Source organism: Necator americanus, chromosome III (assembly GCF_031761385.1).
Source record: "Necator americanus strain Aroian chromosome III, whole genome shotgun sequence".
NCBI lineage: Eukaryota > Metazoa > Nematoda > Chromadorea > Rhabditida > Ancylostomatidae > Necator > Necator americanus.
The window spans coordinates 30,197,642-30,224,658 of NC_087373.1; the positions used below are offsets into that span (position 1 = coordinate 30,197,642).

The following is a 27,017-nucleotide window of genomic DNA, read 5'->3' on the forward strand; positions in this document are numbered from 1 at the left end:
TTTTTTCAGCGGTGCAAGCTTGTCATGGATGTGGGAAACCAGCTGAAGGAATGTGTCCAGAATGCTTCTTATGCAAGCGGATCACGCTTTCAGAGGTATCTTGATCTTGATGATATCACTTTTTTGTATCCGTAAGAACGCAAAATCTGGCAGCTTCCGAGACCTCGGCCAGAGTTAATACACCTTTTAAACGTCGATAGGTTATTTAGGTATCTGTTACTGTAGAGTTCTAATACGAAGCCTCATATTCACATCCCTGACATGATCTCTCTTCGCTTCAGATCCACAAACCTTCTTGCATTTGTTTTCTTTCTCCCATCGTTTTTGTCTGTACTTATCACTTTTGCTCCTCCATAACTTGTTCTATCCCACTTTTTCAGGTGTCATACTGCGTACCATGTGCGAACCGTGTGCACTATAACGCTGGTGAACAAGATCACGCAATCCGACTCTTTTATCCAAGCGGACGTCCTGTTAAAAAGCCGGCGTGTCATCGCATGGTGAGCAGAGCTATCCCTTTTATCTTTGTTCAGCCTTAGGTGTTTTCATTTTGTAGGTACTGTCAGCTGTGTTATGTATCGAAACGTCGCACTATGTGGCATTCGTGCGTTCATTATCAGGTCGTTGGATATTCTTCGACTCGATGGCTGATCGAGAAGGTCTTAGTGATGGTTTTAATGTGCCACAGGTAATGGAACAATGAGGATTTCCTTTTTACCTTACTGATATACCAAGTAGATAAAGTAGTAGTCAAGTGAATAAAATTTTTAGCGATGATCAATCCCTTTCGGGTGCGGTAAATCAACAGGTAATTGTAAATCTGGAACTGGTTCATCAACCACCTGAGAGCTTGAACTTTTTCGAACCATCCACTGTACAGGCATGGAAGTCAAAACATTCCATAGGGCCTTTTCCACCCTCTAACTGCAATTGAAATCTCAAATTGGTTCACTCTTGAAGTGAATTCGAATGCGACTTTGATTCTGATATCAAAATTTTATTGTGAAACATTCAAAAAGAGAATGGAACGAAAGCTTATTCCACTCTCCGTGTGCTCACTTCGCTATCGCGAAAGAGGCTGCTTTTCTCAATCCTTCGGCGTAGTGTTCTCCCTTTCCTCCGTCAACTCTTTATCTTTAGCTGCATCCTTGTCTTTTTCTTCTGCCTGAAGTTTCCCTTCCGCTTCCATGCGTGCCCTAAACAATACTTATCATTGTTAACCAGCGAGAGTATGAAAGATTCTTCCCCACCGTTTTGCCTTTTCTGGGCACTTCTTTCGATGTTTGGTGCAGTGGTGGTGGCGCAAGTGGTGACCGCATCGTGTGGGACGTGGGCGTTTCTCTTCACGCTTTCGTTCGGAGCTGCTTGGACGTTTACGATCTCGTGGAGAACGAGAACGTCGGCGTGCAGACCTAAAGTTAAAGAATTGACGGGCATTGAGTATTTTCGAAAGTATTTCAAGTGTTAAGTAATATAGCTACGCTATAGGAATCCAAGCACGTGCCTTTTGACTCACCGATCGTCGTCCCTGTCACGACCACGTGGCTCGAGACGTCCATCACCAAATAACAATGCTCGTTTTCGTTCTGCGAACTTTTCATCGATCTCCTTCTGAAACATGTAGAATATACTATGATGATCCAGTAAAACATGGACGAATGCTGCACCTGTATAGGAACTGGGATTCGAGGGAATAGTGTGCCGTACCAGTCAAGTTTAGTGAGCATAATTCTTACGACTTGACCGAATGTCATGACATCTCCGCCACCAGATCTTGGATCGATCTCTTCTTCGTCATCCTAGAACCAAAACTCATCTAGAATCCTAGAACCAAAACTCGGCTCTAGCAAAACAGGCTGAGTATTCAAAACTTATTTTATCAACACAAAGGATCACTGACCAAATATGGTTCGAACCACTCCCATAGGTCCGTTGGCGGTTGGGTGTACCGAATATACATAAACCCCAACCCGCGAATGTATGGTGAGACCCGACTGTTGATCATAGAAATCAATTGCTTTCTGTAATAGTAAGAGTAATATGAGTTGAAGATTAAAAAGAGCACGGTTTATAAAAATAACAAAAACTTGTGAGAGACATGCACCTTGTGAGGCGAACCTTGAAAAATCTATAAAGCAAACAAAATGCAGAACTGACGACGCCACCAGCTCCGACACCCCGAACCTGAAGAGACCATTCAGCTCCAAGCGATGAAGCAAGAAAAATAAAACTAAATGTTACAAGTGAGAACTCACGCCGCCACACATTCCTGTCATTCCCTGAACTTTACGGGTTCCTTTTTCCCATGGTTCGAGATGTTTGACCTAAACAAAAGAGTGTAAGAAATAATAAATCAACAGCAAGTAAAACGATGTACGACGAACCTTATAGAAAACTTCATCGAGCAACTGTTGTGCGCTATCTATCTCCACCAAATGGTTCTTATAATAGTAGCTTTCCTTTACGTTCTCTAATACCAAACCATTGAGGTTCATTGTTTGTTGATTCCCCCAAACAGGGAGCGTGTTACTTTTGCGATTGCTCTTTAAAAACAATGAGTATTATAAATGCTAAATTCGAAAGGTACTTCATATAATACCTGTATAGTGGGGATCTCAACAACATCGTCATCATCAATGAAATCGGCTATAGTTAAAGGTGCTGAGATAGGCTTTGGTGCTTGTGTTGTGGTGGTAGGTGCTGTCGTTACCGCTGCAGTAGCGGGCACCGTTGCAGGTGCAGCTGCGGTTGTTGGTTGCTGTTGATCCATGTCTGAGTTCAAAAAAGGAAACTCTCGAAAAATATAGTGTGCATAGGTACGTGACGTACGTTACCTCAAAAGAAAACAGAAATATGATAAAACAAATGTTAGCAACAAGAACGAGAAATTCGAAAAGGTGGGCGAAATGGGGCGTGCACATATATAAAACCTTATTATAAATGAATAGCTACAGAAGTTGGAGAGCTAGGTTACATTTGTCTAGCAGTAAGGACTCATATCAAAGTAAGAATGGAGAGGTGTACTTAAGTCTCAAAAAGAACTTCCCGAAGTTGAATATAGTATGAATGTCAGGGATAACAAAAAAGCTTTCGTATAATGCAGAACTCATAAATCGTGTGACAGCTAGTTTCTAGCTGCCATCTTGCATTTGAGAGTTACATATTCCTAAATTTCGTTACTTAAGGTCAAAGATTGTGACCGGATGTCGTATTGGTTATCACAAGCTGGCTGGGAGCGACTGCGTGATGCAGATGAAGCGGGAACCATGAAGGTAATATCGCCGAGTTATTTATTCGATTACAGCCTAGTCCCCTTATTTCTTTCTAGACAATGCTCGGAAAAGGCAGTGATGTGGATCCATTGGTAACGCGATTGCTAAGCGATTCGTATATCTGTTTCTACCACGAGGAGCCGTCTAGTCACAGCTCGAATTCTTCCTCAAATCTAATTAATAACATGATTCAGAAGGTTGTCAAACCTCTTACATAAACGTCATATGCGAGGTGTCTGTCAATGCGGATCTAGATGTTTAGTTGATTCATTTCGTTAGATCAAGTTCCATCTATACATATAGAGGATGTATCATAGTAGTGTGCGATGCTGTAAAGCATCTTTTGTCTTTCTTATTGAACTGATTTTTGATTTTCATTTCGCTTACACACTAGCGTACAGCTTACTGAAGAAGTAGTAATCTTGCGTTTGAACCGAAGATACCAAAGAAGACTAACACGTTGTCTATTTGATGTGAGTGTATAGCTAGCTAAACATTGATTTGTTTAAAAAAATAGTGCATATCTTATTTGGAACTATTCGGTGAACGGCTTAACTGTGTCAAAGATATTAGTATTACTGGTGTTGTTTTTCATGTATATGGAAAAAAAAGACGTAGGAGAAACTTTTACTGTTGAAGGATTTCATTGGATTTCATGATGATAATGTTGATTTCTTGATTTTATCATCTTTCTGTGCTAATACTGTTCCATAGTGATGCTTTTGTCAACGCCGGTCGCCTCTGTTCTATTGTTTGCCACAGTTAACGGGATCTAACATTGCATATTGAAAAGCATGAAGATTTGAATGTCTGTTTTCTACATTGTTTCCAACTAAATCCATTTATAATGCCTTCGTGAGGTACCAGGGTACCGTTTACTTGAGTTACAGTAACTTATCACCACTTTGGGTAGATAATGAATTTAAAACCCTTCGGCTTCGCTCTGCTCCTTTTTTTTCTGCGAGTCCCCTTGAGTTTACGAACTTGAATTTTTTTAACATTTGCAGCGAAAAGGTAAAGCGAATGTACTACGTAGCTATCATTGCTAGAACATTCACTTGAAATCCAAAACGACAACATGAGTCAGCGAAAGGATGCGCAAGAATCAAGAGAAGGGAATTGTTTATAAAGTATTCATTTTGTCAAATTAAATACTCAAAGAATTCTCCCGTAGTACCTTTGGTAGTATCTTAGGTATGATGTGTAATCACTTGCACAACGGAAATTCCACAGACAAATCAAGACCAACTTTTCTGGCCAAATAACCAGACTAAAATGGCTACAACTCGAAATTCTAGAAAAAAAAAACTAAGTTGCAATAACCGAATACAAAAATCGCATAAGGCGCACAACGAGCAAAAATTATGTAATGTAAGGGAAAATCACTATGTGCATATTGATAATGCTCGAAGGTAAACGCGCAGCATAAACGAAGATAAATGATAGATGTACGGTCGAATATAAATTGCGTACAAAACGAAGTGCTTGTAATTTCCGCTGCTACAGTTGAAGGTACAGGATAAAACAAAACACAAATCACAGAAGTATTGATCTAGCTCAGGGGGTGCAGCTCACCTGAGGAGGATATCTTTCGCCAGCCGTCCAAAAGTGAAAGTTGTAGGAACACTGGCTCCGACTATCGCATCCCTGGTATTGACGTTAATACTATACTAATATATACAATGCCAGAGAATGAAGAGAAAGTTAAACGATATTGATAAGCAACCTAGATAACACTGCAGGTAATAAAATAAGTTCTCAAGATTAAAAAATTAGGTGCAAAGGTAGTTGAGAAGGCACTCAATCCTGCTCTAATCCACTTAGACTTTGGCGCATAAGAAAACGTCCTCAGAGTGTAAAGATCGTAAAACCTAAGTGTTAGTCTTCGAGGACCTATGACATGTAGTCTAGGACTACTAAGAAAAGAGGGAGACAGAGCTGGAATCATTTATACTTTGAGTTTTCAAACAGGCTTATCAGAAGTGAATAGCTAGATCACATCATGCAGTACCTTCAACGAAAAAAAAAACCAAAATATCTCCACATAGAACAACTTTTACTCGCACATTGATCTGTTTTCACAAGGTTGCGGCCCTGAAGAGGTCCTTTGGGTTAAGCGGTGTAGCTTAAGTTAATGAAGGCTGTTGGATTACGAAATCCCTCGAGAAATTGGATAATTGAGAACTCTATCTTCCTTCTTCTCTTTGTAGCTTTGCCTTACTACATGTCATAGATCCACGAAGACTAATGGAGCTGTGAACCCTACGGGCAGCCTTAAGTTTTGGGCCCTCGGCAGACTTAGCTCTTCACTTCCACTGATGAACTATCGCCTTCTTAAACGTACAAGACAGAAATACATCTGACAGTTGAGAACAGTGGAAGTAGTAGAAGAAAAAATTGAAGCCTGAAGCCACAAGATCCAGACATTTTTGGTGAAATGTCATTGCTGAGTGCCGTATGCATGTTATCTGGAGTAGGTACAAGTGGAGCTACAAGACAAGGATAGAGTGATGGTGAGACACAAAGAAGAGGAGTGGAGAAAATAAAAAGAATAGAGGATAAAGTGTCCGGCGTTAGTCAGTCCGCTTGAGGTGCGCCACCACATTCACTTCACTTCAGAATCGTTTGAGGCTTACGAACGTGTAACTGGCCTATACAATGACTTGCAGGGGGCTGGCCGATGTATCAAGTCAGTGTTTCTATTCTCCCAGACAAAACTGGTACCAATTTTTCGACCCCGGAGGGATGAAAGGCTTGGTGACTACTACGGCGGATTCGAGCCTCCGATCTATCGTGCAGACAGCGGAACCTCTTACTGACGGCGTCACACCAAAGAAACAAATCAAAGATAAAAGGGAAAAAATTACATGTCATGTAATTTTTCGCTTTTAGTGAGGGAAAGGAATGGTAAAAGCGAGAACATGGAACAGAAAAGATAGGCATATGACATATGAAGAGGACACTCCATCCCTACTTTAAGACGGACAATAAGGTCTGAACGAGGTTAAGAGAGAAGTAAAAGCGACCCTTCATCCATTCCATCGAGGGACTCACTTCTATTGGGTCACGATTAACTTAAGTTTTCCGTTTAGGCAGAGTAAATATGTCTGCGTGTATACATATTATATGCCACAAACAACCAATTTCGTATCAAAACCTAGTCAATTTGAGGAGGAGGCGCAAGGGAAGGGCCATCGCCAAGCGCTTTTTTACTACCGCCTACAAAAACAAACACTCTAAAAAGGAGCGGTAACCTAAATGTGAGTTCATTTTACCAGCTAGACCGGGTAGTCCAGCAGGCTTCCCATGTTTTCTTTTTTGTTCGTACCACTAGTCACCAAGAGAACTAAAGTGCAGCATTTGATCATAGACGCGATAGTTGGAGCCGGTGTTCTAACTCCCTTCACATTTGGGTGTTTGGCGAAGAGATCCTCACCACTTGAAGGTAGGAATCTGAGGTGGTGCAGATTTCAGGTGGTGCATTCTTATAACGAATAGTAGATTATGGAGAGGGAGATGATTCCGTCCATTTCTTCCTAATTGCCGTAAAAAAAGCCCCGGAAGATGCGGCGCTGCACAAGGCTGGCACGCTCCAGTCCAACTCCTTGTAGAAAATAGTGCGCCAGAACGCCCGAAGCCTTATCTTCCGGGCCGTTTTTTACGGGAATTAGGAAGAAATGGACGGAATCACTCTCCTCCCATAATCTACTATGCCGTATACGAATACTCCACCCAAAATCCGTACCACCTCAGATTCGTGGAGTGATGCCTTTGAGCAGCACCCCCTTCACCTGAGGAGGCTCCGGCTCCTCACCGTCGTACATATGTGCATGATACGGGAGCATTAAGACAAAGGGATTGCAAAGACCATCTAGGCTATCAACACATAACAGAAAACGACTATGATTACGTTGTAAATACGAACCGAATATGCGACATACAGGCGGTAATATCGGAAGCATCCAGTGAAGCCCTGACTATGTAAGATAACAAGATACAGTGCGACGTCATCGGACTAACGAGAATGTGGAGACATCGCGACTGGTAGTCGGAGCAGTTGAAGGAGGGGGAGGGTAGGACAATCAACAGCGCTCTTATTTGTGGAGAAAAACAACTAAATGACTCGTGGCCCCTAAACCTAAGCATTAGAGGATCTATGACATTTAGGCTATGACTAATGAGAAAAAGGAAGGATCTTTTTAGACACGTATTTCTTGTGATCAAGTAAACACAGGGAAGTAGAAGCATGTTAAAAGAGGGTCGTATTCCATAAGCCGCCTTCTCGAGGTCTGAATCAAGACATTACACTGGCACAGAAAGGATAGCATACAATTTTGAAAAAAGTCAAGAATACAGATGAGCCCCCATCGTGAGGCGTAATAATCACTAAGAACAATCTGATGAGGAGATGTATAGAACTTTCGTGTTTAAAGGAATCCACAACACAAAGTATGCTCTCGAAACTAACGTGTTTTGAGGCTTATGAACTCTTCGAAACAACCCAACTAGTACATAGTCTAGCTAAATGTGTCGTTCGATGCTGCACTAAAAATGGAGTCGTGTCACACACTTCCACTCTTAGTTCCCAAACAATGAGAATATCAGCGCAGTCCCCCCTCTTTAACCATAAATCCCAACAAAGTCAGTAATGCACTTCGAATGAAATAAAAAAGAAAAGACGAGAAAAAAAAAACCGACAAATGCATGTCGGGGACAGAAAAATTCAGCAGTAGTTTTCATGCTCCACTCAGAAACTGCCGCGCTGCTTCCAATGACTGAGTATCCGTTTCCAATCGCACAACTCCGCAGTGAATTTGGGGTGATCCTTTCACTTTGGTGCTGCGCTTTTTATGGATGTCGTTAGTTCCTTCTCGTGAATATTTGACGTTGTGTTTGTTCTAATCTCCGGTCGCAGAAGTCACACGAATATTTCCAGCTAAAACTTCGGGACAATGGTGCGTATGAACGTCCTCGCCGATGCCCTCAACTGCATCAACAATGCCGAAAAACGAGGGAAGCGACAAGTCCTTATCCGACCAGCATCTAAGGTAGATTTTCGAGTTCGATTGGGGTTCCCATACTAATTCCCTTCATTCCACTTTCTTTTAGAATAGTATCGAGCCTCGGTCCGAACGGACCAAGGCTCTTCAGGACTATATGTAGTCCACTTGTCATTTACTAGTCTCTTAAAAGTGTTGTAGATATAAAGTGGACTAGTATCAGTCTTGAAGACACCCTTGGTTCATCTGCAATTAATATTGCTGATGTCCAATGGAAACTGCTTCGAAACCGTAGAAGACGGCTTTGCATTGGGTATGTTGATGGTTCTGGGCTGAAATTTACCTTTAAAAAATGTAGTTTTCGGAATATACTATGAACGACTTTTTTCAGTTGTGGTCGATTCCTAGATCTGAATAATGTTTCTCTACTGTTATATGCGAATTGCTTCCCCAATGCTCTCCTTTTGAGAACAAAGCAAATCTGTTCTATGTCTGGGGTGTTTGCAGAGCAAAACGGGGATTTTTCTACAAGGTTATAGGCGAATAGATTCGCAATGCTAGGTTCTGGTGAATTTATATCTTGCCAAGCACCTGAGCTAGTTATTCTCGGGTTACTTTGATAACTCATAACTCATACAGTCCTCGTACGGTTTAGGCACTGCAGAAACCAAATGTTGGGGAAAATGTAGTTGGATAACTTAGTCGTGCTCTGATTTCTGTAGGCTCTAACTTCCTTTTTTCTCTTAGTAACTCTACCGTACATTTCATAGATCCTCTAAGACTAATGCTTAGGTCTTAGGGCTCGGACTGGCATTGTTATCAACTTCCAGAAACAAGCGCGCGACTGTGTGGCCCGCTACAAAATTCTCTCCTAAATATTCGTAGATACTTCATTTTCCAGGTGATTGTACGATTTTTGACGGTAATGATGAAACATGGTTACATCGGAGAGTTCGAAATTGTTGATGACCACCGCGCAGGCAAAATTGTCGTGAACCTCAATGGCCGACTTAACAAATGCTCTGTTATCTCTCCCCGATTTGACATCAAGCTCAAGGTTTGTGGAGATATACAAGGAAGATACTACGTTGTTTTTTTTTTAAATTAGTTTATTCAGCTACATTCGGCTCTGTTTAGGATATCGAGCAGTACACCACTAACTTGCTCCCCTCCCGACAGTTCGGTTACCTCATCCTAACTACGTCAGCGGGTATTATGGATCATGAGGAAGCTAGGAAGAAACATCTTGGAGGGAAAATTCTTGGATTTTTCTTCTAAAGTTAATTGTTACAAATAAATTGTTGTTGTTTTAGTCAATTTTTGTTATAGACAGTAACCCAGCTTCAAAATACTGTTGTAGGCTTAGTAATAAAAATGCGGAGAACTACTTATTAGGTCCAGCGAATTTTATATTATAACAACAGCATTGTAGTTGGATACTGTTACCGACTAATTCGATGCAAACAAAATCCTTGAAGGACACTTCAGCATTATATGGCGAACTATCAGTTTGGGTCATTGTGTAACTTTAAAATGTGATCGGTGGTAATGCATGCTATTCAAGAGAGGTCTAGTTTCCATTAATTTTGTTAACTTTTATCCTCGACTAGCATGTAAATTTGCTGCAATCTTTCGAATGGGGAAGACGAAATCAACAAGTCCAGAATGTGCTACTGTGCTATTTCGTTGGTCATTCTGAGTTTATTGATTTAATCGGTGGACAGGCCTACAAACTCGCTTGGATGAACTTTACACGTGGCAAGTTGGCTTTGAACATACTCGGGCACATTCTGGAACAGAGGCGAATGGTTGGATTCTATGCGATATAGCAAGAGCTATTGTGCGGCACCTTATATCTCATCTAAACTGCTTTTCAAAGTACCTTCAGCCCAACTTGGAGACTTCAGATCTTCTTCACATGATAGGATAGGGCTGTGATAGGGAGGAGCCGGAGCCTCTGGTGAAGGGGTCTGGGTCGTGGGATGCAGCTCAAGTGATGGGATCTTTTCGCCGTCCAAAAGTGAAAGGAGCTCCTTCGTTAATTGTCCTAATGTGAAGTGGGTAGGAGCGCCGGCTTCGACTATCGTATCTATGTTCTTTCAACACTTCTGTCCAGAAACTCCTTTGGTAACTAGGTGGCTTTTTCCAGTTTGGATCTGAGAGAATTTCCGAGACAACTTGGACAAGACGGTCGGGTAAACTTCATAATGTAAGCAAAAAAGCAAAGGAAGGCTTCCTTAACTGTTCTGGAAGGCGGCGCGAGATATTGATGCTTCCCATAGGTTTTCTGTAAGTCACTGAGCAACTGCTATCTGCTTGAAATCGGCGATGGCACATTGTTGATACTGTCGACTGTGGTTATGCTAAGACAACTTGGCGGGAAACTGTTCAGTTGTTCTTTGTATGATGTCGTCGACGGCAAAGTTGCAGAGAAAAGGTCTCGCTACAGCCACTCGCCTTGCTCCAGCTTCCGCTTCGAGGGGTGAAGTACATCCGGCTGGTGTTCCAGCCGCAGTTCGTTCTTCTGTCCATGTCGTCTCTCAGTTGAACCAACTTTCTTAGAATTCCATCAGACAAGCTTGAAATGATTACCTCGATGAGGAGAATCGAAAGTGGTTTGCAAGAACAAAAAAAAACCTAGGCGTATAGGTTTCGAGTACTGCCACCAAAGTTCAGTCACTTTCTTAACAGTGATCATCTGGACACTGATCAGGATGAAAATTGACTTGTTCACTGTAAGTACTTTGTTCTGATGTTTAACAGGCAGTTCCAAAACCTCAGTCTCCGCCAGCTTTTGTATTCTTGTATTCTCCGCTTTCTCCACACAAACCAGAACCTCCGGCTGAGTTGGTGGTTCCTTGTTGATATGGTGTGCGTCGGTAGTTTGGCTATTCGAGTTAAGAAACCGACGGCGCTTGTTGGGTCAGAAAATTGATGAAATGCTCACTCAAGAATGACAAGATTGCCTCAACGACAGTGATCCAAACGTCATGATCTCTTTCTCAGTTTTGTATAATGCGGCAAACAATTCTAACTGCAAACATTGCAAATCTTATTTCTAGAATTTATCTAAGATTCTAGAAATAAGATTTGCAATGTTTGCAAATTGAAGTTTTCAATTATTTAATAATATACAATCGCAGTTATTTCCCTTAAAATTTTGCGCTGTTGTGGGTGTACGTCCTTGAAAGACTTGTAAACTTAAAATCCTCCCAACTGTTATAGTCTAGGTGAAAGAATCTGAAGCTTGGCGCTGTTGCATAAGCGGCTGTAGTTGATGAGGTACGGAAAAGTGAGCGATTACGATTGAGGTGGAATTATGGTTAGCTCCACTTCGAATCTAAATATGAGTGAACTTAGCGCGGGCTCCTACTCGATTGGAAACGCTATTTCTACCGCGCAGCTTTGAGTTAAGCCGCATCAAACTTTTGACCCGGCTGTGTTTTTTTTAATACGACAACTACAATATATTGTATGATTTATGGCGTCAAAACGGCATGGAACGCGGTGCAGTTGCATAAGCTTCTGCGCTTGAAGCGGTGGGGTGGACCGTGGTGGTTCTGACCGATGTGGAACCGCCGCGCACTGCAGCGATGAGTGTTGCAAGCAGGGGTCCCCTTCGATCCTAGCTGCTACGCTCCACCTCACCACCTTGGGCGCACCCGCTTACGCAAATCCACCGTACTTTACATCGTTTTGACCCTACTACAGGTAGCGTGAAAAGCACCATCCTTGAAATCACACTGTTATAACTTTTTGCTCTCCAGGGTTGACCGCTACGAGTAGAAATAACTGTGGGAGACACGCGTACTGACTCAGGTACGCCACCTACGATACATTAGGGCATCTTTCGAAGTCGATTTGAATCAGGAAAAAGGAGGCACCATAGTCGGGTCCAAACGACAAGTGCCCGGTGCTGTTGCGTAAGCGGCTGCACTCGAAGCGGTGCGATGGAGCTATGGCCTGAGATCAATTTGGATCCAGCAAAAATCCTCCTTGCTAGCACCACCCATCAGACTACAGCCAAAGCTCCACCGCGCCACCACGAGGGCAGCCGCTTACGCAACTGCACTGAGCTTTATGTCGTTTTGACCCGACTACATCAGTGCCGAGTTGGATACCTGCGGTAAATCCAACGCTTTATTTGCAACACAAAGTAGGGCTGGACCATGAACCTTAATGGCGTCACATGCATTATCCGCCATTGACATTAGCAATTTTCACGTCAGTTTTCTTCAAACACGTATAGTCGGGTCAAAACGACATGAAACATAGTGCAATTGCGTACGCGGCTTCTCTCGAGGCGTGCGGTGGAGCGTAGCGCTTAGGAGCCTGGAACCATTACTGTCACCACCCATCGCTGCAGTTTGCGATGGTCCCACCTCGGCTCCAACTGCTGTCTCCACCGCACCGTTTCGAACGCGTACGCAAATGCACCGTGCTTCATGTCGTTTTGACCCGACTATTACAACCATTGGTCGACTTTGGTCCCATCCCTGATATTAGCGCACATAATTTTCTGTGGCTTCACCCTATCGAATAGTTAACACTTTGACTTCTCCGTGATGATATCGATATCTATATCCCTCTCTTGAGCTACTTATCAAATTCCAGATTTTAATGGAAGGGACCTAATTCCTTCACAATGGATCGTGTGATTGGCCTAATCGATATGGACTGCTTCTACGCTCAAGTGGAGCAGCGTGAACGGCCAGAGCTATGGAACACTCCAGTAATTGTAGCCCAGCACACTGGCGCGATGACATCTAGAGTGTTAGTTTTCGATGGTTACAGCGATAATTTCATGTGGGATTATCATTCAATTTAAATGTTTTGCACCCTCGTTTAGGATCTTAGCTGTGAGCTACGAAGCTCGAAAGTTTGGTGTGAAGAGGGGGATGACAATTCCGGATGCAAAGGCCAAGTGCCCAGAGCTGAATATATGTCATGTCCCTCAAGGGGAACATGCTGATAAGGCTGATATCCAGAAGTACAGGTGGGTCGTACATTTAAGTCTATCAGGATCGTTTATATCCATTATCCTATTTAAGGGATGCAAGTGAAGAAATCTTTGACGTTTTATACACTTTCGACGATCGTATCATTGTGGAAAGGGCTTCAGTTGATGAAGCATTTCTAGATCTAACTGCGTTGGTCGATCAGAAAATCGTAGAAATTGGTGCAACAGAGCTTCTGCACAATGTAAGTAAATATGATAAGCCCCAAGATTGAGCGTCGAGAAGAAATGTAGAGTTTGCTGAAAAAGTGATTTTCCTTACCGTTGTTTCGGCTATTATAGTCGGGTCAAAACGAAGTACGGTGCAGTTGTGCAAACGATTGCACTCGAAGAGTTGCGCAGCGGTTGGAATTGAGGTAGGACCATAGCGAACCGCAGCAATGAATGATGGTAGCAGGGGCCCTACCTCGATTCCAAACGCTGCGCCCCACCGTACCGCTTCGAACGCCACCGCATACGCAACCTCACAGTGCTTCATGTTGCTTTGACTCTGTTATACTTTGACTTGGAAAAATGTGTTTTTCTTTTGAACCTGTGTGACATGTGTTTCCCCTTCTCAACTCTTCTAGATCACCAACGATCTACCACTTGCTCTGCCTACTACTCATATCGCAGATGGAAACGACAAGAATGCCGGAGATATCTATGATCGTGAAACAAGCCTTCGCAGCTGGCTCGATATCTGGTGCGCAAGGGAAGTCAACCATGTTTGTTTCAAGCAAATCTTGATCGCTTTTTTCTTGTAGGCACCGTATTTTTGCGGTATAAACAGTTTCGCTTTTCATATAATTGTGAACTCCTAGCTGCGCCTTGCAATCGCAGCACAAATCATGGAACAGATGCGTGCAAAAATCCGCGAGTGCACTCAGTTCTTCTGCTCCGGAGGAGTTGCGAACAATAAAGTAAGAGAATAAGTATAGTCGAGTCAAAACGACCGGTGCAGTTACGCAAGCGGCTGCGCTCGAAGCGTTCAGAATCAAGCGAAAACCATTACTAGCACTGTTCTTTGCTGCAGTTCGCGATGATCCCTTTGGATCCCGATCGGTAGCTCCACCGCTGCCTCGAGCGCAGCTTCTTACATAACTGCACCGTGCTTCATGTCGTTTTATCCCACCACAAGACAAGATTCCGCTTAAGTGTAAGAATGAAAAAGCATCTATCAAAATTTTAATCTGAGAATGATCTTCATCTCATATCTACTACACATGATAGATGACCACAGTGATAACATGTGGTTAAATCAGGTCGAGGCAGATTCCATGCAGATTCCAGATCTTTTGTATCTTCTTTGTTTTCATTCCTTTAAATGTAATGGTAGATCTAACAGCATATCTATTATGGGTTCAAATGATAACCACGTAACGGAGCTACTATCCAACTATTTTAAGATGCTAGCCAAGTTAGTATGTGCTCGCCACAAGCCACGCCAGCAAACGATAATCCCGTTCAATTTTGTACCCGTCATCTTCGAAGAGACTCCAGTCGTTGACGTACGAATGCTGGGAGGAAAACTCGGTCATGCTATACAAGACAGACTGGGTGTCGCGGTAAATTTTAAAACTTTCAGTAAACAGTGCTATGGGTATCGCGAAAGTTTCCCCTACTGGACCTATAGTTCCGGTCGCATTTTAAATTTTCGCGTAGTCGAATTAACTTAATCGAACCATACCAAACCAAAACCACCGTGTTATCCCATACATTCAATGATCAATGAAACAGTGCTGACTCAACCATAAAGTGTGTTATTTCTTTTATCCATGAAAAGTACAACTGAATAATAGCATCTCGACTTGACCTAAACTTCACACTCAAAGTTGTCTCTTGCACTTCAGCACTACTTTCACGACTGACTTCTTCCGGATTTCATTTCATTTTTTGCTTTTTTGCTTGCTGGAGGAAGGCGCTTTGTCTTTCTCAGTGAGAACGGGTGCTCCTACACATCATTCAAAGAACCTCACAAGAACTGTATCATCATTTGCACTCAGCGCATCTGAAATAATGACACTGAATTCAAGCCAACTAATAAAGACAACAAGAAAGTGCGTAAGTGTCCTACTGAAAAATATTATATTATGATATTGGTATTATTATAGTATGATATTGGTGCGTCCGTGAGTACAACTCACAATAAATGGCATCAATAAGTATGTGAAGCACATCCCTCTGCAACCTATTTTCAGTTCAGCATCTAAGGCTCACGTCACCAATGAACAGAACAGATCTTAAAATTACAGTAGTGAGGCTGAAGACATGCTGCAAATGAGCGACATTTGCTAAGTGGTCCCTTGCGGAAAGTTTTGTGTGAAAGCTACCTAGTACTGTAATTGTGTGATGTTGCGATGTCCCGTTCTTTAGGTGAAGTACAGCATCAGTTAACACTTCTAGACTATGGGTGACCTGGCAGCAGTTTCTTACGAAATGATCGAACAACATTTTGAAGGACAGGCGCAATGGATTAGTCAACTGGCAAAAGGATATGATGATGAACCAGTAATTCTTTTCTACATTCTGGAAAGAATTGAGTGCTAAGAAGGGTTTTTTTAAGGTGAAAATCCGCAGTAACCAACAGTCCATAGCGGTTAGCAAGAACTTCGCAGGAAAAAATGCATTAACAACCGTTGCTGAGGTACGGAGGTGAGTGTCTGTGTTGCAGTTGTTTATGCACTGGAATTTTTCGCATGAAACATCGGCATTTGATGACTGCGTGTGAAGTACAATTCTAAATAACAAAATTTTGCGACATTTTTTTTCTCGAAGGACCTTTCGTCGCGCGTTTTATCGATCCATCATAGTATGGCAGGAAATTTTTCCAAGTTCTAGATAACCGTAGGTTTTCAAACCTCTATCTAGTACCGTCTTTATGCTGCTATTTCCTTCTATTTCTACTGTTGGTCGAATCAGAGAAATATTCTCTATTGTTGTTGAACTTAACAGTTTCTTCAGATTAGTTTCATTTCAGTTGGATCGAGGGATTATCGAAAGAATTATCTAAAAGGCTTGTAGCCGACCAAGTGAAGGTGAGGATGAACTGCGAATGGATTGTTCATAAAATCCTCAGGGTTTTTTTGTTCTTCTTTGCGATTGCAGAACAAACGAACGGCGCAAAATGTAATTTTTGGCATTCTTGGGGAAACTCACACTTCGAAAACGCTCAAAATTGGCTCGTACAGTCCGCAAGTCATAGCAGAAGTGATGTGGAGTGCAGCAAAGGCTTTTAACAAAGCACCATTGGGGTGCGATCAGTGGTCAGTTTCTCTTCTCGATTCAAACTTTCGGTTTCTTCCAAATGGGGTCTTTTAACTTTTCTAGGACCCCGCCGGTGTACAATTTAACTATGAGCGCCTCTCGCTTCACGGAAGGTCTGAGCGTGCAGTCACAAAACATTATGGAATGGGTAGAAAAGCGTCTGGAACAATTAGAAGCTGGCAGAGTACTGTTACAGCCACCGTCTGCCGCACCAGAACCCAGAATATTTGTAAAAGGCGTTCTGAAAAGACCTGCTGACCTGGTACGTTACGAGCCTCATTCGTTCCTGGTTACAAATTAGTCAAACTAGTGGCGTTAAGGAAGGTCCCAGCACTTCTGGAGTTGATGTACCAGTTAATAACTCTCCGAAAAAAGCTCCACCAAGGAAAAGGAAGACAGATCTTGAATCAACTGAGGTTAAAATAGATGACGATGGATGGCAGGTAGACGCCTTAGCATGAAACTGCATAGCTGTCTTGTAAAATGCTCTATTCTTTCAGGTCTATGATCCAGCTCAATTTGAATCTACGACTACTTCAGCTGCGATTCCAGCGGTGGAATCGAGCGATATTGGAGAGATTTCTACTGCTGTCTTTCAGGAATTACCTGCAAATATCAAAGCGGTAATGTTCTGATTATTACTGGTTTCCTAATATTTGCAATATGTTTAGAAATTGAATTTCTACAAGTTTTGTCTTGTCAGAGAAAAAAGAAAAGGTATAGAGATCCAAAGTCCTATAATCGGTCTCTAGAACAGATCTTCGTTTGTCAGATACTGACGTTCTTGAGTACGACTGTCAGTGTTGAAAAAAAAATTGCATCGAAAAACCATCCAAATTCTCTACAAAGTTGCTCAGACGATAAAAGAAGCTTAAGTACTTTGCTTCTCCTTTCTCTTTCTTTTTATTCTCCTCTAATTTTTTATCATGCGACTAGCATTTTGGAGGAGTTCATCTATATTTTAGGAGTTTGCACATTTCCACAAGCTGGAACAGGCGCGGAAACTGAAGGCAGCTGCTTTCGAACGCGAAAGGGAGAAACCATCTGGTAAAAAGCGTATTTCTAAGACCACCGCGAAGGAGCCACCAGCGAAAAAGAAGATAGAAGCCTTTTTCAAAAGAGATAATTAACAAGGTCCTCACTTTATTTTTTTTCGCAGATGATGACTCATCTATCTTCATTCGTTGATCATGTTACCATTCTGTATCTTTCCAAACAAAAGTGTGAAGATACACGGGTTCTTTTTTTATACTTTTGCATGCAGAATCATCACTCAAAACAAAGCACCGTATATTCATGAAAATCACTGTTTAGCATCATTTTTAGCTTGACCGTGTTCCTCATAAACTCCATTACATTCTTGATGTGGTGAAATGTAACCTTATAGAATTGATTTCAAGAAGGATATTATACACATTATTCCTTATGATCTCTTCGTGGAATGTTTCTGGTCCAAGGCTTCTCTGTCTTGTTTCCCTGTAGAATTCTGATAATAAGTGCTTTACTTTGTTTTTTTTTTCTTTGCATGTGTCCTGTATACATTTTTCATATCTTCCAACTTAAAAAAAGACCAAGCTGTTCCGAACACGAGTTACACTTTCACCCTTGCAAATGAGTACCTTGCAGATACCTCGCATAAAGTCTCACGTACTGTAGAAACAGTATGTAGGAAAAAGTTGTGCCCACGCGAACTATTTATTTATAGTTGGAAGTGAGTTTGTTTTTTGTTGGAGACATTTTATTTATTAAAAAAAAGAATACGGAGTACTTTGAACGAAATTGCATGAGACATGAGGTCTATATGTGCTTATTTGACGAGTGTTCTCAATATCACTATTTTAAAGTCGTCGAGAAGGGAAATGTGCTGATTTTAGAACTCTTTCGTACTGGAGTATTAGTTAAATTGTTAAATGTTTACCGCATTAAGTAGTCAGTTTTGTCGTAGTTTTGGGCATCGATCACTGAATGTTGGGAGTGTTTAATTCGTTATTAAAAAAAGGATTCCACTTTTGGAACAATAGGGTACGTGTAGTCGATGTGACAAGTAAGCAAGAGTGGGAATTTGATATTCCGTGGTGATGCTCTCTCGCTACTATTAGACTTACTGATAAACAGATGAGTCCATGAGCTGTTCCTGATCGGGTTTATACCAACGTCCAGTTCTGAAAGTCTTCATTATCACTTACTCTTTAGAGTATTTGTATACGTTATAGTTCGCGACACTACAGTAAGCGTAGTCTTCGCGAATCTTGCTCATTATGCGTAAACTTTTTATTTTTACTGCCACCGTGTTCTAACATCTACTACGCAAGATCTCGAAAATAGAGAGTACGTGTGAAGTAGGCGCGGCCCCTCTTCAATCTAATCACTCAATTCACTAAAGCAATGAAAATTTTGTGGCAGTAAAAATTAAAAGTTTTTTTTTTTGGGGTGGGTGTGGCGCAGTCGGTTAGAGGTCCGTTGTAGCCACACGGTCGAGAGTTCGAAACCGCTCTTGTGCAAACCAAGCTTTTCATCCCTTCGGGGATCGATAAATTGGTACTGGATTTGTATGGGAGGATAAAAACACTGACTTGATCATCGGCTGGCACCCGCAAGTCATTGTACAGGCCAACCCGCGTTCCAAAACCTCAACGATTACGAATTCCAGTAAAACGCGTTGGCGCACCTCAATTGGATTGATACGCCAGCGACTTTATCCTTTATTCTTTTTAACGGATTTTTTTTTGTTCAATCACCTTGTGCAAGGATTTCTGGAATCAATTGTCCATGTAGATAATTTAGCATAGATGAAGTGATGATGTTCATTGGTGCTTATGTAGATGACAATCAGTGCGTAAAGTCGCCTTCGAATGTGTTCTGCCAGCCAGAAGCGTTACGTCTTCGGTTTAAGCGGACACTACGTCACCTCTACCCATCCATGAGACCATAATCGACAGAGCGTTGGTGATGATGTCGACGAAGAAAAGATTTTGCTGCAACTATACTACGAAATAATCATAGTCATGCGCAATCACACAGAGAGAATTAAAACCACACAGAAGAAAAAAAAACAAAAAAAGCCTCGACGGGTTTATCGGCCATGTCGCCCTATCGAATGTACCCCCGTCGACCGATGGAAGAGGGAACAGCGCCTCATACAAGATTGAGATGAATTATAGACTTGTAGAGAGAACATTTCACGAAAGAGTTTTACATATTAGTTTGTCAAAACCTGCATGTTAGTCACTTCATTTTTACCCCAGGGTCTTCAAGATCAAACTTCTTTTTTTGGTGAAGCTTGATTACTGCGTCTATTGGTTTTAGATCCTAAGTGCACTTCTGAAATAATATCTGTAGTTCAGAATTAAGAAATAAGGAAGAAATCTACCATTACTAATTGAGGAACCACTCGGACATCTGCTGCCATCATGCGAAATGATAACAGATGACCGCATGGGACACCGTTGCAATCGTCATCAAAGAGATTTTGCTGCGAATCAAAATGCGTACGTTGAAAGTGCCATCATAAACTATTTGACGGTGAACGTAGCTATTGAAATGTCTTTTTTCCCTTTTTGGATAAGATGACGAATTCCGTAGCCTGAATTATTTTCAAGACATTGCGTATTATGTATCGTTAAAAAGTAAGAGCAGATCCGTCTCTGTTCCATCACTATTTGCACAGACGAGGTAGCGCCCATTTCTGCATACATGACAATTGCGCGCTCTACCGTAGTATTGCCTGTTCAGCCAGGCGCATCGCATCTCCGCTGCGCCCGAAGAGGAGGTATCGCCAGGTGATGGTAGGATAATCCTCCTTCTATCCCTTTCATCATTTTGAGCAAAGGAAGGCCGTTCTGAGACTTGTTAGGTTTCAGATGTACAAAACACTTGCGAGACACCTTTTTCGTCCTATTTAATGCGATTACTTTGGATATATCGTAAGACCTACTAAGTTGGCTACGTGTATTTTTTGCCCACGCATACTCCTTAGAATTACATAGCTTGTTAGTCGCACATTGACGATCAATGGTTAATGTATTCACCATTAATGCCTATCACAGTGTTCCATCTTTCTGGGAAGGTTGCATTTACTTGGTACCACAGCTTGTAGGTTTAGACTCGAAGAACAACTCCTTAGTGCCAGCAAGGGTCCTCCTTCGATCCTGTGTCGTTTTAACCTTACTATACCTACTCTGCCAACATCCACTCCTCTGTGTTCTGCTCAAATCGAATGCGCTCAGGAAACAATCGAGAAGTTGACAGTAGTGCTTCTGTTATATCTGTTCAGTCAGCAAAGTTATTAGTTGGATTACTATGCTATGGCTTGGCGTTTCGACTTCGCTGCCTTCTTCAGAGTCCCTAGGGCTATCATTGACTTCTATGATTCTAAGAAGTGGTCTCGTAAACGTAGATATTTATTGTGGTATAGCTCAACACTGTTGAATTATTGAGACCTAGAGTGTCTAAGTTGTTAGCAGAAATTAAAGATTACGGATATCTCAACTCGCCTGCTCTCTTTTATTGTCTGTTTTAAAAATACAAACTTCTCTGAACCATCTTCTTGATTTGTTAAGAGAAAGTCTGTTATAATTCTTGGCTTCTAAGCAACCACTATAAAATTATCTCGTCACTCGCCGCCTCATTTCTGTAGTCTAGTGAAAGCGACCTGAGAACTGGTGCAGCGGCTGCGCTCGAAGCGGAGCGGTTGAGTCGGCGGCTATTTTCGAGGTGGAATTTCAAGGTGGAGCTGAGCGGACTCCGAAGATGAATGGAGCTAGCAGGTTCTGCTCGAGCGAAGCCGGTAGTTCAACCGCTCCGCTTCGAATACAGCCGCTTACGCAAGAACTGGACCTGGATCCAGGTCGTTTTGACCGCACTATACACTGCCAAACATAATTACCACCAAACCAATTTCCTGCTTAATCTAAAGCCCGTCACTGCCAAAAAAAAAAAATCAAAATCCACAATCAAGGCTTTATGAAATCATTCGGGAGTTTTTTTTTAGCTGGATTTGTGGCTTAGTATGTTAAACGTTTGCATGTCACGTCAGACGCTCTCACTCCATTTCCGCTGTTGACTAGTTTCCAAATCTCCCTTTTGTTCCCTGCCACTTTAACTTTCATTGGGTACATTGGGAATTCAATTTTCTCCTCATCACGTAAATCATTACAACCGAAGCATTCATTTTCATACACAACAGTCGTTTTACAATGTCTGTTCTCCCACATAAGAGTTCTCCGCTTTTTTTTCTTGTTGGTGCATCTGTAAAATTTTTGGATGGAACCATTAATTGTCGGACGTTTCGGCAAAGAGGTTGACTTAGGACTGTTTAAGCCTCAATTGCTGTCCGAAGAGGCGAAAAGCCGCCAAATAAAGGTTTATCTGAAGAAGTCATAGGCCCACTAACAGAAAACAAAGAAGAACGGTGGTGGTTCCAGAACAAAAGAATGTTTGAACTAGTCTTTTTTGTAGTACATTAAGCTTCGTTTTAATGCTCTTGGAACGTTCAAAAATAGCATCGTTCTGCAAATGAGTCTTGGAAATGAACTCTAGTTTAGCAACTCCAACTCTCCTTTTCGGATGTTTGTGTTGTACTCGAAGTCAATTATTTGCATTTTACGTTGTCTGACAGCTTCCAGAGCCCCGTAAAGAAGTAAATTTTTATTGGAATTGAATGGAGCGTGTGATCGGTCTTATTGATATGGATTGCTTCTATGCTCAAGTGGAACAACGTGAGCGTCCAGAGTTATGGGACACTCCTGTGGCTGTGGTTCAACACGCAAGAGAAGGTTCGCCAGGAGGGTGAGTTTGTAATAGTTGTATGGAAATGGTTGAACTGAGCCTACACAACTTACAGTTAGGCTTGGAGTTTTTTTTGTTTCATTTCAGAATCATAGCTGTGAGTTACGAAGCACGAAAGTTTGGTGTGAAGCGAGGGATGATGATTCCAGAAGCGAAAACGAAATGCCCTGAACTCAACGTATGTTTTGTCCCACAAGGAGAACACATAGACAAGGCAGACATACAGAAGTACAGGTAAGTGTTGTTTTCCTTCACTATTTTCAAAGTCGCATATGTTAAACACGTATAATTGTTTTTAGGGATGCAAGCGCGGAAGTATTCGACGTACTAAATGCCTTTGACCAGCGAATCATTGTGGAACGTGCTTCGGTTGATGAAGCATTTTTGGATCTAACTGAATTGGTCGACAAAAAAATACTAGAAACTGGTGCGTTACAACTCTTACAAAATGTGAGTTACCGCAACAAATACCAAAGAAATTATCTAGCTAGAGTCCAGAACGAAGAAAATCGTCGTGAAGAAGCGATTCAGAGCAGAGCTGTGGAGCTACTGGAAATATATGCTTTGTGAAAGTAGCATACAACAGCTACTATTATTTTAGATCACCAGCGATTTATCCCTCACTCTTCCCGCTACTCATCTGGCAGATGGAAACGACAAGAACAGCGAAGGCGCGTATGACCGTGAAGCAAATCTTCGCAGATGGCTCGATGTTCGGTGCGCAACAGAAATCAGTCATGTTCGTCTCACTCCGCTCTAATAGTTGTCGCGCTGACTATCAGACGTAGAATTTTTGTACAACAGGTACATTGTGTTATACTTTGTTAATTGATGAATTTCTAGCTACGTCTTGCCATCGCGGCTCAAACCATCGAACAGATGCGCGCAAAGATTCGCGAGCGTACTAAATTCTTCTGCTCTGGAGGAGTTGGCAACAACAAGGTTAGGATGAGGAGGAAAAATTTAGATCTAATTAAGAAGTTGGAAGTTCTTTCATTATTCTGAATGATGTCGGGGTCATTTGTTACAAAGTTGAATCCAGTCGAGAAGTCATCTGTAAACCTGGAATTAACTGCTGTGCCTTTTCGCTTTCGTTTCGTTTATGCATATCTGTTGTATATTTCAAAAGTCGTGGAATTAACTGACTTTCGATTATTTTCAGATGTTGGCCAAGTTGGTTTGTGCACGCCATAAACCCCGCCAACAAACTGTTATACCCTTTGACTATGTGCCAGTCATTTTTGAAGGTACTCCAGTAGGTGACGTACGAATGCTGGGAGGAAAACTTGGCCATAAAATACAGGATAGATTGGCTGTTGGGGTGAGTCTTGCGTTGTTGCTTTAGCAGTAGTCAAATACCTCATGATTTATGCTACCGTAGACAATGGGTGATCTGGCTACTATTCCTTACGAAATGCTCGAACTACACTTTGGAGGGCACGCACAATGGATTAGTCAGTTGGCGAAAGGACATGACGATGAACCTGTGAATATCGAATAATTTTACCCATCATAATTTTAAAATGAATGAGGTATGAGAAGGTGATTTTAGGTGAAACCGCGCAACAACCAACTATCCATAGCAGTTAGTAAGAACTTTCCTGGGAAAAACGCGTTGACTACCGTGGCTGAGGTTCGGAGGTGAGTATTGTGATGAAGTAATGTATTTGTGCCTTCAGCGTAAACTATTTCGTGAATGAAGGCTACCTATAAAATTTAAGGGGGCATACGAACGGTAGGAGGAAAATATCAAACAATTGACGGTGTTGAGAACTCTCCACTGAAAGCTAGGATTAGGATTATAGATCAGGAACATGAGCGCGGCGCTTTCTCAAATTGTTCTGAAAAATGGCGTAGGAAACAGCTTTGTCGATGGAATTTGTCTAAAAGATACCTCATAATGCGTCACTTGTATATGCGCCTCCTTTGCGAGGAAGCGGAGGAAAATTAATGGTACCTTCAACAGCCTTTATAAGTAAAAGCAATAAATATGCTGCTGAAGGGACCGGCGCGTTGTAAGGTGCCTCGTAGGAAGATTTGATCGACAATCCTGTTTTCTACGCCCGGATAATTAAGGGAAATTGAGCGCTCGTACTCTACACGCCTAGCCCTATCTTTTCGTGAAGAGATCTCGACATCGTAAATTTTTGTGGTAAACTTCCTTTAAGGTCCAGATTGTGGAAACGGGTTCAATACAGTGCAGTTTTGTGTAAGTAGTAATGAAATTAGAATTTTATAGTCTCTGTATCGATTAGATTGAAATAAATTCCATAAATTAATAACTAAACGCCTCTCAATTGATTTTTAGCAGCTCAGATTTCTGGATATATCCAGTACGTTTCTCTTAAGCTTCATGATTATGATTATGAGACAATTTTATTAGATATTTTGTTAGATACTCAGAAAAATAGCATGTACTCTCTAAAAGTACAGATATCTACTTTTTCTTTTCCTCAATACTATGATGTTCTCAAGATTTCCACAAGTCTGTTGCTTTCTCATCTTAGTCGAGTGTGTTGTGTAACGTTTTGTGGTGTTTTGCTGATCGACATTTAGTCCAACTTGGTCATATCCCCAGGATTGTCATATTTTAGGTGGATCGAAGGACTATCGAAAGAGTTATCCAAGAGGCTTGTTGCAGATCAAATTAAGGTGAAAATGTGAAGTATTTCCAAAGTTTCGCACTAATAATCTGTGTATGATGACAGAACAAACGAACGGCGGAAAACGTAATTTTTGGCATCCTTGGAGAAACGCACACTTCGAAAACGCTCAAAATTGGGTCATATAGCCCACAAGCCATAGTAGAAGTGATATGGAGTGCAGCAAAGACTTTTAACAAAGCACCTTCGGGGAGCGATCAATGGTTGTCTTGGTTTATCCTTTTTTCTGCTATTCCGTAAACTGATTCCTTTCATTGTTTTAGGACTCCGCCCGTATTTAATTTGTCCATGAGCGCGTCTCGCTTCATTGGAGGTATGAGCGTACAGTCACAAAATATCAAGGAATGGATGGAAAAGCGGTCACAACTACGCGATAGTAATGCAGAACGGTTGCAGCCATCATCACTTCTACCGCCAAAATCAGAAGTTTTCGTCAACGGTATTTTCAAAAGGCCTGCACTTAGGGTTTTTTACGAGGCAGAGAAGTCTCTCCAACGTTTTTTACTTCAGAACTATCATCTCGGACACAAGTGATAGACGTTATGGAAGGGCCTAGTACTTCTGAAGGCGTTAAATCTGCGGGAAGCTCTCCGCAAAAGACTTCGTTAAAGGAAGCAGGAGATTTTGAAGTTGCTGAGGTTGAATTAGATGATGACGGGTGGCAGGTGTGCTTTTGCGTACGAAATCATATAAAAGTTGTGAAATACCTAATTTTCTCAGGTTTATGATCCATCTCAGTTTGAATTTGGGACTACATCAAACGCGATTCCGGCGCTAGAGTCGAGTGACGTCGGAGAGATCTCTTCAGCTGTTTTCGAGGAATTGCCTGCAAATATTAAGGCGGTATGTTTTCTGCACCCTGCAATGTAGCAATTTAACTGAAGACCTGTAATTGAGCATGACATCTCTCCGAGATGTCGGGTTTTACCCTAAATGAATAATTTGTGAAGTGCTGTAGCAGATGTGTAGGACTTTACTGAGACTGAGACAGTTTGGAAAGAGATGTTCCTTGGAGAGGATTAAGAGAATGTTCGGAGTCGCAAAAATTTGGTTTATGATTACGATTAATTATTTCTCAGAGTGGGGATCTTTTTGTTCTCAAGAGTACAACAGTTACCAGTTCCGTTGAATTGTCTCACGGAATTGTGCAGAAATGGAGATTTCAATGCATTGCCCTTCATTATCAACATTATTACTCTTTTCATTTTCTCTCCTTTCAGTTCCGTTCATTATTTATATCAGACAATGTATATACGTTATAGGAGTTGGCTCATTTCCACAAGTTAAATCAAGCGCGGAAATTGAAAGCCGCCGCTATCGAGAGGGAGAAACCTTCTCGCAGAAAAGGTATTCGTAAAGCTGTTACGGAGTCACCACCCGCAAAAAGAAGATTGGAAGCTTTTTTCAAAAAGGATAGTCCATAGTGTTAGGAAATTGGTCGTCAGCAAGCATAATTCCTCATTTTTTAAAATACACTTTGATCTCTAATGTTGTGAAAACTTCAATATAACACATTTTAGTTCCTGTTACTGTTACTTTTTTTTTTGCACAGTAATTCCTTGTAGCTTTTTATTTACATATGCACGTATGACGACAGTCATACGGCCTTCGTTGACAGTTTATTTGATTGGAAAACTTTGGATTTTATTTTGTGGCAACATTCGGTGTCCTATTCATTAATCTTTATTAGTTACATCCTTGATAAGCTTACCACTGTATAATTGGTCTCATTTTGAGTGTCCTTTGCAACATTATCAGGTTTTGCAAGTGGTATGTTTCGCTATTTTTTTTTTTTTGATTGGTGCAGTTTTTTACGGATAGTTCATTTTTACAGATTATATCTGTGAAATTATAGATTGATGTTAAGACGTGACTGTATACGTTATTTTCTTTGATTACGATCTCCTTATTTTACCTGTTCAGAACTTCGCGTCTTGTTTCGACTACTTTTTGTACAGTTATGAATTTTTCTAGACATTTTTTATCGGCTTCACATGCGTTTATGATTTTTCTACAAAATCGGACAATATAT

General features: G+C 41.5%; 6 protein-coding genes across 9 annotated transcripts in view; 5 read left to right on the plus strand and 1 right to left on the minus strand.

Moving 5' to 3' along the window:
• The window catches only part of RB195_011429 (uncharacterized protein), a gene marked incomplete at both ends in the record, with an annotated part of 28,787 nt that extends 28,084 nt beyond the window's left edge, over positions 1-703 (plus strand). For both annotated transcript variants that reach the window (XM_064192845.1, XM_064192844.1), the window contains 3 exons: positions 10-95; positions 381-500; positions 557-703. In XM_064192845.1, coding sequence (XP_064050426.1) covers positions 10-95; positions 381-500; positions 557-703 — 353 coding nt within the window. The remainder of the gene's footprint in view (positions 1-9; positions 96-380; positions 501-556) is intronic.
• Positions 704-1,087: 384 nt separating this feature from the next.
• On the minus strand, positions 1,088-2,770 carry RB195_011430 (uncharacterized protein; the record flags this gene model as incomplete). The annotated part of the gene is made up of 9 exons (XM_013448161.2): positions 1,088-1,196; positions 1,251-1,412; positions 1,517-1,611; positions 1,668-1,799; positions 1,901-2,021; positions 2,105-2,184; positions 2,256-2,324; positions 2,385-2,543; positions 2,600-2,770. 9 exons carry the CDS (start codon positions 2,768-2,770, stop codon positions 1,088-1,090), a joined length of 1,098 nt encoding a protein of 365 aa, XP_013303615.1.
• Positions 2,771-3,203: 433 nt separating this feature from the next.
• Positions 3,204-3,490, plus strand: RB195_011431 (uncharacterized protein; the record flags this gene model as incomplete). The annotated part of the gene is made up of 2 exons (XM_064192846.1): positions 3,204-3,272; positions 3,329-3,490. 2 exons carry the CDS (start codon positions 3,204-3,206, stop codon positions 3,488-3,490), a joined length of 231 nt encoding a protein of 76 aa, XP_064050429.1.
• A 4,734-nt stretch (positions 3,491-8,224) lies between these two features.
• Positions 8,225-9,550, plus strand: RB195_011432 (uncharacterized protein; the record flags this gene model as incomplete). Of its 2 annotated transcripts, none has more annotated exons than XM_013448160.1 (3): positions 8,225-8,320; positions 9,174-9,329; positions 9,410-9,550. In XM_013448160.1, the coding sequence occupies 3 exons, from the start codon at positions 8,225-8,227 to the stop codon at positions 9,548-9,550; spliced, it is 393 nt and encodes a 130-aa protein (XP_013303614.1). The 2 variants fall into 2 exon arrangements, with proteins under 2 accessions (XP_013303614.1, XP_064050430.1); XM_064192847.1 differs by having other exon boundaries at positions 8,234-8,320.
• Positions 9,551-12,917: 3,367 nt separating this feature from the next.
• On the plus strand, positions 12,918-17,665 carry RB195_011433 (uncharacterized protein; the record flags this gene model as incomplete). Its single annotated transcript, XM_064192848.1, has 14 exons — positions 12,918-13,045; positions 13,122-13,268; positions 13,324-13,474; positions 13,859-13,996; positions 14,093-14,191; positions 14,678-14,836; positions 15,675-15,779; positions 15,835-15,923; positions 16,249-16,306; positions 16,377-16,534; positions 16,599-16,797; positions 16,856-16,978; positions 17,036-17,158; positions 17,501-17,665. The coding sequence occupies 14 exons, from the start codon at positions 12,918-12,920 to the stop codon at positions 17,663-17,665; spliced, it is 1,842 nt and encodes a 613-aa protein (XP_064050431.1).
• A 4,529-nt stretch (positions 17,666-22,194) lies between these two features.
• Positions 22,195-26,409, plus strand: RB195_011434 (uncharacterized protein; the record flags this gene model as incomplete). 2 transcript variants are annotated; one of them, XM_064192849.1, is made up of 14 exons in its annotated part: positions 22,195-22,322; positions 22,410-22,556; positions 22,622-22,772; positions 22,924-23,061; positions 23,166-23,264; positions 23,485-23,643; positions 23,704-23,808; positions 23,875-23,963; positions 24,917-24,974; positions 25,031-25,188; positions 25,249-25,424; positions 25,496-25,650; positions 25,706-25,828; positions 26,248-26,409. In XM_064192849.1, 14 exons carry the CDS (start codon positions 22,195-22,197, stop codon positions 26,407-26,409), a joined length of 1,848 nt encoding a protein of 615 aa, XP_064050432.1. The 2 variants fall into 2 exon arrangements, with proteins under 2 accessions (XP_064050432.1, XP_064050433.1); XM_064192850.1 differs by lacking the exons at positions 23,166-23,264; positions 23,485-23,643; positions 23,704-23,808; ... (5 more) ...; positions 25,706-25,828; positions 26,248-26,409 and having other exon boundaries at positions 22,622-22,749; positions 22,924-23,003.
• Between the last annotated feature and the right edge of the window lie 608 nt (positions 26,410-27,017).